Source organism: Taudactylus pleione, unplaced genomic scaffold, assembly GCF_031769625.1.
Source record: "Taudactylus pleione unplaced genomic scaffold, aTauple2 ptg000707l, whole genome shotgun sequence".
NCBI lineage: Eukaryota > Metazoa > Chordata > Amphibia > Anura > Myobatrachidae > Taudactylus > Taudactylus pleione.
Window position 1 is genome coordinate 8,890,870 of NW_028285109.1, and position 12,558 is coordinate 8,903,427.

The following is a 12,558-nucleotide window of genomic DNA, read 5'->3' on the forward strand; positions in this document are numbered from 1 at the left end:
TTAGCTTAATCTGCTCAATGGAATAACATAATTAATGTTTTATTTTTTTTGCCACCAAAAAATATAAAAATGTTCCTCTATTATACCTACTGTACCTGAAAGTAGTTTGACTGTAGGAAAGAGGAGTAGTTGGCAGTATTGGTGATTTAAAACACCTCTTCAGTGCTCCTGTTGGTACAAAGAGACTTTACTGTTATCCAGGGGTTATTTCAGGGCTTGGCAAACCTGTTGCTTCTTAACTGCCAGAGTGTCCTGCTAGTGACAGCAAGGGAAGTAGAGCCACGGTGTACCTATCAGTTGGTGCTATTATGTCTCTTTGTACCAGATATGTCTCAGTGCCAGTAGCAGCATCAATGATTTGCCCAGTTTGCCATTAAGTGTAGCAATTAACCTGTATATAGTAACATAACCACAACTTCAGTAATTCTGAGGCAATTTAAGATAGTATTTTGAAATGCAGTTCAAAAGGGTATGATATAAAATGTAGAACTGAAACATAAGTATTAGCCACTGGGCCAGAGATTTACACCAATTAAATCACTGGCAACTGCTACTGATTGATATTAACTTTACCAGCCAGCACATTCCTGCAGTTCAATGGCATTCCGTTAATTAGACACCCGTCCCCCCCCCCATCCCCTCGCCTCATGCTGCGTAGTTCCAATGTTCAGCTGTTGTGTTAAAACATCCTCACACATAGGCTGAATCACTAGACTGAGTCCTGCCAAAATTCGGCACACCCATCCTTGGCAAGTCCTTATTCCGGATCTCATAAATTGATTTCCTTTTTGCCTGTACTCCTCTGACTGCTGTCTTGATCTTTCTCCAGCCCAAGTGGTTCAACTCTGCCAAATTAAGAACAACGCAGAGGCCACTGACTGCAAACATGAAAACCAAAAACACTGTCTTCTCTGTGGGCCTGGACACATAACACTCCACCTCTTTGATGCAAGGATACCTGTCACACTCATACTGTGAGGGCACATTGAAGCCATACAAAAAGTACTGTCCCACAAGAAAGCCAATCTCCAGAGCATTTCTGAAGACCACTTGGATTATATAAAACCTGGAGATCCCTTCTTGGCGCCTCATCTTGGATTTTGTGGTTCTTATGGAGGGGTTGGGGATTTCCTTGATCTCTAAGCAATCTGGTTCAGCTTCCTTGGTTGAGTTTTCAGTGTTTTGCAGGACACCATTAACTAAGGTGTTCTTAATCTTTTTGCTGTCCTCCCTTTTCACAGAGTCCTGGTCTCTGTCCAGGGTGAGGAACACTGTGGAATATCTCCTTTCCTTCTGCTTAGCAGACTGGTGAACGGAGTAGGTGATGAAGCATAGGCTTGGAGTACAGACCATAATAATCTGGAACACCCAATATCTAATGTGAGAGATTGGAAAAGCCCTGTCATAGCATGCCTGGTTGCAGCCTGGCTGGAGAGTATTGCAGACAAACATGGTCTGCTCATCGTCATAAACAGTCTCTCCAACGATGGCAACAATGAGTATCCTAAAGATGACAACCACGGTCAGCAGAATCCTGAAAGAAAATGCAATGAGTTAAGCATGCTGTACTAATGGAAAAAAACATATTGTTGTGAACACAGATGCATTGTCAGCTCCCTGTACATACAACAATGTCACTTAATATCTTCTTCACCCCAGGAAGCAATGAATATTAGCAATATATTTCCATCTCCTTTACGTAGTGCATTCATACAACAGCATTAAGTTCCATGTAATGCGCTATATAAAAATGTCAGCTCTGCATAAAGAATTAATGACAAAACACGTGATTGTCAGCATAAAAAGCTAAGGGAGTATTGATCACAGGCCAATTTACATACAATGTAAGATGAGGATGAGCTGACAGTACAACATATTTGGTCATGGACAAATGATTACTATTTTATAATATCTATTTTATAATATATCACTTACACAGACCCTGTCAATAATCACATTTGTCCTGTTTTGCTAATGGAAAGGTATAATTGCTTGTTCCATTTCTATGAGTGTTGTGAAACATTTTATTTGAGAGAAACAATATACTGTAACTGAGGAATAAATGCATTACTAGAAGTCTCCAAAAGTCACATGTTTATACCAATCCAAAAATGTATTTATTTTGTTTACTTAAAAATGAAAACTGTTAGAATAGAATTCTGTGGAATGTCAGATATATGTTTGTCCCCAACGTTACATGATTTCAAGATATGATTAGAACACTTCAGATAAATTAGAGGACTTACACCTTCTACTATGCAAATTTGGTATACATTTTTTTTGCAGTTTGTATCATGTGGAAATTAAGAACTGCTTGATTTAGTAGTAATGTGAAAACATGTTTCTATTCAATTAATCTATCAAAATCAGAGTAGTTTAATAACAATGATTTCTTCTTTATGGTGACAGGTTCACATCAATGCACAATTATGAATTCATTTATTACTGTCCAAATATTACAACTGACACCCCATTATTAACTGTTACCAGTTAAAAAAAAGAGGTGCTAAAAATCTCTCCAAACATAGACAGTCAAGAAGTATTGGTGACACTAGATGTGCTTTCATAAAGCCATGGCGCTGATATGCTGTACTTTATCCAATCCAGGGTATGTAAGCTGAAGGGTTGGACTCTGTCCTTGCAGTTTGATATGTGATTCCTAATTTCTGAGGTCCAGCTGCTTCCTTAACACTTTCTCCGCCAGAAGGTCCAATAGTGCAGTGGGTGGCAGTACATGACCAGGCCTACTGGCAATGACAGGGTCAACATGACATGACAGCCATGACATGACAATGAGGCACCCTAGGCTAGGGGTTCAGATATTTATAGTCAGGATAATTGGCCATGGGATATTTTCTTTTCCCAAGCATCTTTGCAGGAAAGGTTGTCCTTTCTCATTGATGTGCATGAGGAGCTGTCCAGTGCTGAAACTCCTCCTGCAGAAGAACTGTTGTCATTCCAGCACACCCTATCACTGCTGGGAAGAAATGTGCTATACTTTTACCAATGCATTTTTATGTGTAATTGAATTGTATTTTATTTCTATGAGTAGCTTGAGATGTAGTGGCACATTTAATGGTTTTGTCCCATTCATATACATTGAATCATTCTCCATGATTATACAACAAGTTATAAATTTCCATAGGAATGGTTTTTTTTTTCAATAGACAACTAAATACACACATGTTCAGCCAGATAAACACATATTGTGCATAAATGTTTGAGAAACAGTCACATTCAGCAATAGCATATGTAAAGCCAAATGATTCCCAGTTTTTGCTCAGCTGAGCATATGTGTTTGTAAAGGATAGTAGTTGCTTTACTTTTTTGTATAATAATCTATCATTCCTCACATTCTCTGAGCATTTTATCTATACCAAGCATGGAAATCACTACATAGTGAGTTCATTCAGTTCTGTATAACGTGGTACTCCTAGTCTGCAATTACAAGATTAAGTTATAGCAACATTTAATATTTAGGGGCATATATATTATCAGGTTTTAGACCCAATAATTATAATTTTTTTTGCTTATTGCGGCAATAAGAAATTAAAGTTCACCCAAATGTATAAAAAAATACATTAGGGACAGGAGCTCCGATAAGGGGTTTCAAGAAGGATCCAGAGTAACCCAAGCAAACGGAGAGAACTGCATAACTTCCAAACAGATTGTCCTCTGGTCAAAATTAAACCATTGGCCCCAGTGCTGTGAGCACGGCTAACCATTGTGCCACCAAAATTTATAAATTGGGTATAAGATAACCCAACTTTGGCTCAGTTTAGTAAATCTCAATGGGTGAACCAATTCCATGGAAAGAATCAAGGTATCTCTTTGGACCAGAAGTTTATATATGTGAATGTCTATGCAAATGATAGGTACTGCTGCAGCTTTAACTACTGTAAGACTACATTTTAATTAAGCAATTTCATTAATTGCAGATGTTCAACTTCCAACAGTCCCTCCGGCCAGTACCATGCAATAGACTGTATAATTCTTATTACATGATTGCCTTGTTGTATTTTTAGACAAAAGACATGCATGCATTGTAATAATAGAGAAACACGCTGGGGAATAGTAAGCTGAGATTTGTAGAATAGTAACCTAATTTTGAGGTAATCAATAGTTCATGGACATTTTACTAATAGAACTGATACAGATTTGTGGCTTTCCAACACATATGTACCACAGACAGAAATGCTTGTAATTCTACAGTATATCCCAGACACTTTGCTGTTTGTGAAGAGGTTTATATTAACTAAGTTTGACAGGGCAATAGATGGACTCAACACTAAACCCTTTGATTTGTAGGTCACTGCAGATTTCTCAGAGATCTTTACCAGCACTCACAATAACATTTCAATGAAAAAACTTCTTGCAAATGATAAAAGATGAAGTAATCTAATCATGTGCAATATGTCTAAATAATTTGGCCACAGCATGTACAGTGTAGCATCTCATATAAGTGATTCCTGTATTCATAGGATGCTCTGTTTTACAGATATTTCAAACTGCTATGTTTGTATCCAATAAACTTTCCACTTCAAGGCTTTGCTTCTACATCCCCAATTGGTACATACCAGCCCTCAATATTTATATGCAGTGTGCACCTGATACTAATGGGAGACCATCAATCTCATCTCATAGTTGTCACTGTGGGTTGGGGGTCTGGCACTCATCCTGTTAGCGGGTAAATCGCTGCTATCTTCTAGAGAGGGATGTGTAATGCATTTAGGGTGTGTGTGTGTAGTGTGTAGTGTGTGTAGATATATATATATATATATATATGTATATATGTGTGTGTATATATATATATATATATATATATATCTAACACATGCACAAATTCACTTTTGAAATAAACTATAGAGGACAATGCACACAATAAACATACTATAGTTACAGTAGTCTAAGTGACCAAACATATAAGATGAATAAATAGCCCTCATGATTGCAGTAGCACCCCACACCAAATCTTCCGTTTTGATATATTCATGCAGCTCTTGCCATATGGGTTGCCATCCAGAATAATGTGAGAAGCCGAGGCAAGCCCTCACTTTGCAAAGTTTTTACATTTGTAGTTTAAGAGGATGTCTTACCTTCCTATCATAGTACTGTGCTGTTGCACAGCAGCCTCCAGCAGTCTTTCTAGTATAGTCCATTCTCCCATCGCTGTACATCGGAGACCTGCTGCAACGGGAGGCTTTTCACCTGCTCTAGGGGAAGCCACCGGGTGTAGGTGACCTGTGCTCAGGGTAATCTCTGGCTAGTGATCAGAGGTGTCCCTGCTCGGGGAGGCTGCTCGCACTGTCTTACTGCCTGTAATCTCCCTATAAGTAGTCTCTGCTTGCGTCACACAGACAGGTCCCTGGACAAGAGCCAGAGACAGCCAGTGGGATTCTGCTAAATGTTATTATAGCAGAGACGAGAGAGGAGTAGGAAAGGGTGTAATGCAGAAATAACAGATTCATTTGTGATCAAGTGATTCTGTTTAATCTTCTCCCCAGACAGCAAATCCAGGAACAAGAGGAGCAGACAGGGAGTTGATGTATCGTGTGCCCCTGGATTATATACATGGAGTGGGAGTATACTGTTTGTGGGGAGGGGTGGCAGGTCAACAACTGCTCTTGCAACTGCTCCCTTTTCTACATCCCTTTAACTAGGATTTGGGATCAGTGGTTTTTATTACATTTATTCCACATTGAACAGGCAGATTTCACATTAATTCTCTGCCAGATGAAATTGACACCAAAAATCCATGTTTGCAAAAAAGATTTATATTACAAAAAGGGTTTATAAACTAAAATATGTTAACCCATAATGATGTCGAAGAGAAGTATGTCAATTAAACACCTTTACAAGGAATACCACCTATTCCGATTTTGGGGGAGTAGTTTGTACTATATAGCGCTGAATGTCACTTACCTTGGTCCGGCGTTTCCTCCAAGCTGGCAGATGACCTATGCCCTTGTCTCAGCACTGAGATCCCGCACATCAATACAGAGTTTACAGAGGAGGAGCAACACACGGACAGTTCTCTATCTAGCACAGGTGATCAGCAGAAGTAGTGAGCAGTGTACTGTATGTTGGACAGGTACTATATACATCGGGAGGACCAGCTGAATCAGGTAAACCCCGGACCTCATACAGGTAGCACTAAGTATTATAATTAAGTATATTAAGTATAATCATTTCACTTTTGGGTAAGTTTGCTCTTAGATCAAATACAATAGATAATGTGCTAAGTAATTAATCCATGTTCTGCCACAATTTCTTTCAGTCTACCTGTTGTTCTGTTAGCATTATGCCTACAGTACAGTACATACTCTTTCACCCCCTACAAAAATAGTGATAAGCTATCATATTTTTTATATAGTGTATAGAAACATACTGTAAGTTACAGCTGCTGAACCTACCCAGGACAATTCTCTTCACAACCCCAATACACAGGAAACACTGCTACTGTAACATACACTAGCGCTCAAGTAGTGTTGGGTGAAACTTGCAGGTAAATTGCAGGCACAATATTCACAACAAAAAAATCTGCATTTTTAGTTGAACAAGGTATGTGACGGATTTATTAATGGTTTAATGGTTTAGACCAGAAGGTGTGGCTTCACAGTGGTAGTAGAAAATGCTAAAATTACACTGCACAATTCCTACACAATATAGTATATGCCTGGACAGTAACTAATAAAGTCATACTTACCATGTCAAATAAAATTTAAAACGACACAAAGGCAAAACTATTGTATAAATTAAGTTCAAATTAATACTACATAGGACACTTCCACCTTTAAAAAATCAAATGAAACTATGCATTATTATTACTGAGAACCTGTTGCTACTATCACTGTAATAATGCATGCAGCAGCCACACTAATATAGTATTAGTGGGAGGGATTCAGATGTATCCAGTCAATCAGAAGCAGCCACAGATTGTCATCATCATAAAGGTGCCCACACACATACCGATGTCCTCACGATACGATTCTATGGCCAATTTACTCATGAACTTTCACGGGAGCTCCCTTGCCGTCGTGATCACGATTTGGAGTTAAAAATGTCCAATCTGACTAAAGATCTATCTTGCAGCCAATGCATTGTATCCCAGATTGGCTAATCTGCCCTGCAGCACGGCAGATCAGAAGATGCGATGTACGACGAGCGGGGACGCGCATCGGCATCATGCTCGTGAGTATAAACTCACGATTTGTACTTTTTTTACCCGATTCGTCGTCACGATTCGTCGAAATCGGCCAAATCGTGTAAAATGTCGCTATGTGTGTGGGCACCTTTAGATTGCATTTGGCATGAAGGGTCAAGTACCTGCAAGTGACCTGCCTTCCAACAGGTGCATATGCAAGGCCGGATTAATGGGTGGGGCAACAGGGGCGTTTGCCCTGGGGATCCCACACACAGGAGGGCATCCACACATAGACCCTCATTCAGAGGCGGTCGCAAGAAGCGATCGTTCTCTCTGAATGAGGGCGGACACTTGTTTTTTTTAGTGCGGCCTCTTGGTCGCTAGGTAAGCTGTGTATTACCACCCACAGCTTAGCGACCAATCAGGTTGACCATCGGGGCTTGCGACGAAACCCTAAGGTTGAGTTTTGGCAACCGCAAGCCCCAGGGAACTTCCTGTTCTGATCGAGCAGGAAGCTCCCCACTGACATCACTGCTAATGTCAGTGTGGCCGCCCACAAAACGGCAGGCGTTTGCTTGGGAACGCCTCAGTTTGTGTAGCCACCCCCCCACCCCACCTACAAAACGGGTCGAGCTGTCGATCAACATCGACAGCCAGCCCTTTTGTAGTGAGCTCTGGAGCGAGAGAGTTTCTCTCTCGCTCCGGGGCTTGCGCACACACAGTGCGGCCGTTGCGCGTGCTCAGGGTCTTAACATTGACCCGGTTGCGAGCGCTCAGCGCTTGCTACCGGGTCTGAATGAGGTCCATAATCCCAGCGACGGGGGGACTAGGGGTACAGATGGACTGCTGCCTGTGCAGCTGCATGATCAGCAGGGTGCAGGCAGATACATGTATGGGGATAGAACGGGGAACACCGGCGCTCAGTAACTTTATTGAACCTGTGATGGCTGGTGCAACAAAGTTTATTTTGTTTAATTGGTGCAGCGCGATTGATGTCATGATGTCATGCAGCGCTGCACCCATTGAAAGAGAGCAGGCAGCCGATGAGTTTTGCTGTGGTGGGGAGCCGGAAAACACATAAGGTAAGTGTGGGAGCTGGGCGCTGTGTGCTAGGGAGGCACTGGGGTGGGGGAAGCACTGGGCTGGAGAGACAGAAGGGGTCTGTGAGGGGGCCACTGTGGCCATATTGGAGGGGGGCAAGGTAAGGGGCCAATTTATTGGAGGGGGCCCCCACAACTTAGTTGCCCCAGGGTCCCCACAAGCCTTGATCTGGCCCTGTGTATATGTGCCTTTCTTGCAGTTAGATTGGCCAGCGTTTTCACAAACACACCCTTATTATTATTATTATTATAATTAAAGTTTAAAAAAATAAAAAAACGAACATACTATATTAATAAATATATACGTATTAAGGTAATATATATGTGTATGTAGTCACAACTCATGAGATAAAAAGTATATGGGTGTCATGTATTTATAATTCAGTATTATGGTTCATGATATATATATATATTTAATATATTTACATATCGGGTTATGTGGAACTTTTTTCTCTGTGGTGAGGATGTGCCCAAGTGTGTGGGATGCACAAGCACTAGAGAAGAAGGGGCGGAGTGATACGGAGGGGAGTGATTTGGTTCCTGTCAGGGATAGAGGGACCAAGTTGGGAGAGAACTAAATAGGAGCGGCCAGAAGACTGACAGCCAGTGCCCACCCCCCTGTGTCCCGAGCGGCAGAGCGGTGTTAGGCTGCCGGGCGCACGGGGGGTGGATCCGGAGAGGGAGCCCGTCACAGCCGGAGCTGTGAGAGCAGCTGCAGCAGTCAGCAGAGTTCTCAGCTCACCGGTTGAGGGGTGTTCCTGGATGCAGCCATCAGAGTTAGCAGCAGGTGGTCAGTGGAGGAAGAGGGGAGACAGCAGCAATAGTGGTGAGGCAGTGAGGCATCGCAGGGTTTTGCTGTACAGCATAGTGGAGGCTGACATCATAGGCAGCAGTCAGCTGTTTGTAAAGAGCAGGACCTCCGTCCTTCAAGAAAAACTGCTAGAAGGGTGTCTTCATATATGTGGGCAGCGGCAGTAGTGCTAAGCCCATAGTTATTAATCCAAACTACACTACACTCACTCAATAGCTATCAGGCAGCTCAGCCTACCTTTATCACCTGCATCAATAGCTGCATTTCATATGTGAGCTGGAAGCATTGAACCTAATAGTATAACTGACTACGCGAGCAGTAGGAGTACTCCCACTACTGAATCCATAACTTATACTGCATTCCCCCAAATAGTCTTATATAAGAAGAAGTTTGGGGGAGAACTGAGAAGATGCAGTAATAGGCCATCTCATGTTTTCTGTCATTAGGTCAGCTGACCGTTTCCAGGGTGAGGCAGCTCAGCTTTTACTAAAGAGATTCACTGAGCAGGAGACCCTATGTTACAGCGGCTCAAAATAGAGGATACTGGTGGCCATTTAAGTAGACACATTTTAGTCTTATTTTATGACTTTTACATCTACTGATTTTGTTTAATCAGTAATACTTATTGTCAACTGTTTTTGGACTATATCTACAAGTGGATGTGTGTATTATATTTGTCTCTGTGTGAACATCCATAAAACAGATAGGTGGATAAAAATTAATCTTATAAAGTGACTATTGCATGACCCATTGAACATTGACTCTAAGGGGAACAGTTAACTAACTGGCTATCAATATCATATACCAGTGCAACTTTAAGGTGTTTGTATAACACCCTTATATGTAAAGGAACTTTTGCAATACCGGATTTACAGCATAATATAACATAGGAGACAAGAAGACTCTGGACTCAATGTTGCACTAAGTTTTTAACCATTAAAGCTTTATTATAGATCTTTTGAACTTAAGAATTACTTTGTTCAGTTAAAATTCAAGTATAAATATGTACTGACTGTATATGCCATTTCTGTCATGTATATGGAAGTACTGGTTACTAGTTCATAAGCAAAACTAATATGAAACTGTGAAACTTTAGTTAAAGTGTATTATTTGCTTGAAGGGGACTGGTAAGCTTGGTGACACAAAAGGAGAGAAGAACAGGTTTGCATTCATAACTTAACTGCTGTAAGTTTTTAGGTCACCCTATATTATTTAAGCATTACCCAATTAGAACATAAATATTAGTTTTCATATTGGTACACTTACCCCAGCAAGCCTAAATTGCTTAAAAGGGTTTTCCCAAGTAGGCCCATACCTATTAACGATACTTGGGTGGAGGCACTGATAGGAACAAGGTACACCACTTATCAGGAGATTAAAGGTAGGAAAATATTAGAGAGTAAGGGGGTTAGTAACCTGGTGACCCTTTACAGAGGTAAAAGAGGGGTTACAATTATACCTTGTTCATACTTAAATGCCTCCCTCCGACCTCCTATAGGGGTAATAAGGGCAAAATACATTCCAGATGTCATAGGGACTGATGCTTAAGAATTTTTCTTGTGCATCACTAATGGAAAGGATTGATATTTGTTGTAGCAGAAAAACACACAAGTTTTATTTCTATCTAACGCTATGTGATCCCCGGTATATGAAGAGACAGAACCTAGTCTACATTTCTTATAGCCCAACTTAGAAGATTTCTTTAAGCATCTTATACAATAAGATGTTACTACATCAAATATAAAAACATGACATTGAGAAAGGACAAATAGATTTGATACAATTGTGGCCATTTAAGAAATCCTGTTCCAAAGCATGAAAATGTTAACATATTTCCAATGTTAAATCCAGAGTATTGAAGTGGAAAGAATTTGGGTCAATATAATAATTTCAAAATAGTGAGTAGGGGAGGTGGGATTGGCATGGTACTATATCTTCATTCATTTACAGCCCTCATTTTTGACATTTAACTGCAGGCAGCATTTTTAACATCTTATAAGTGTTAGTTTATACTAGGATCTATAATGAGTTCAGCTGGGTACACACCTCAACAATCCGGCGACATGACAATGGGCCTGATTCAGCAAGGAATGCAGTTGCTTATACGCACGCAATCAGATGATTGTTGCATTCTGCGCATTTATATGTGCCGCAGTGCACATGCGCAAAGTAGCCACTGCAATTGGTACTGTGATCGCAGAGGATACGCAGACCCATGGCAGAGTGATTGACATAAAGTGCCGTTTGTGGGTGGTTACTGGGTGGTGGTTGGCTGAACGCAGACGGGCCAGTGCGTTTGCACGCCGTTACAGGGGCGTGCATAAATTAGCCACTGCGATATCATACGTAGCCTGAGGCCTCATAGCGTGCGCTGAAGTAAGCAATTCCTGAGTGAGGTCTGACCTGTCTTAATTGTGCATATGGGTCTGATGTTACCGATTGTTTCACTATTGTGCCCAAGCATACGGATGTGAGTAAGGGGAAGTGGGCGTCCTTATGTCAGACCGCGAATACAAACATTTACATATCACCGCTGATATTAGCAACTGTGTTGGATGCGTATAAGCAGAATTGTGATCCATGCTGAATCAGGCCCAATGTGATGTATCAATATATTGCACCATTGTAGACACTGCACAATCCGCCATACGATGACGCAATATTTTGTTACATGCGTAATGTAACTATACTGCATCGTACATTGCACCATCTCATCTGATGTGTAGCACAGCAGATGGGACAATGTGACCACACAATTCATCAAACTACTGTATGAATTGTGTGTACACACTACACAATGGTCGTGCTAAGTGGTCGTAGGTACCATGATTACATGGCAAATCATGTGGTGTCTGCCCAGCTTTATAGATTTTCTTAGCAGTTCTGGTAATGTTTTTTTAGGCTATCTGACCCTGACACTACTAACAGCATCATATAATATGGAAAAGTTTCACTTAAAGGTCTTAAAAGATTTAAAAAAAAAAGCAACAAACTATATATTGTCACACATCATGTTGTGTTGAAATCAATAATAGGTAATTGGCCCTGTGTCACCAGGGCCGGATTAAGGTTTGTGGGGGCCTAACTTGTGGGGGACAACTAACTTGTGGGGGACCCTGCCAATAATAAAGATATGTTGGCAATGTTATTAAAAGGTATACTGAATAAATATTTCCAGCACCACAAATGTGTTAAACACATTTTAGTGCAACCTGTCCACATTATGCCACACAGTAACCCCAGTTCACATATGCCACAGTGCCCCACACAGGTGTAGCTATATGTGGGCAGCCACAACGACCGCCTCAGTAGCCCAATTGTTATTCTGGCTTTGTGTGTCACAGTGTGCATGGCTGAAAATGGCCTTAATGTCCAATAATTTTAAGATAATTGGATTGCTTTTGGACTATCATCAGCATCTGTGTGATGTCATCTTCCTGTGTGATGTCATCTTCCAGTCGTATAAACAGGCTCCAGAGATGCCGGAAATGTGTGGTCACGTT

General features: G+C 41.0%; 1 protein-coding gene across 1 annotated transcript; it reads right to left on the reverse strand.

Annotated features, from left to right (window-relative positions):
• Positions 1 to 672: 672 nt before the first annotated feature.
• On the reverse strand, positions 673 to 5,167 carry GJD2 (gap junction protein delta 2). The gene is made up of 2 exons (XM_088456511.1): positions 5,097 to 5,167; positions 673 to 1,534 (listed from the first exon to the last, which is right to left on the reverse strand). Exons 1-2 carry the CDS (start codon positions 5,165 to 5,167, stop codon positions 691 to 693), a joined length of 915 nt encoding a protein of 304 aa, XP_088312637.1. The 3' UTR covers positions 673 to 690.
• Between the last annotated feature and the right edge of the window lie 7,391 nt (positions 5,168 to 12,558).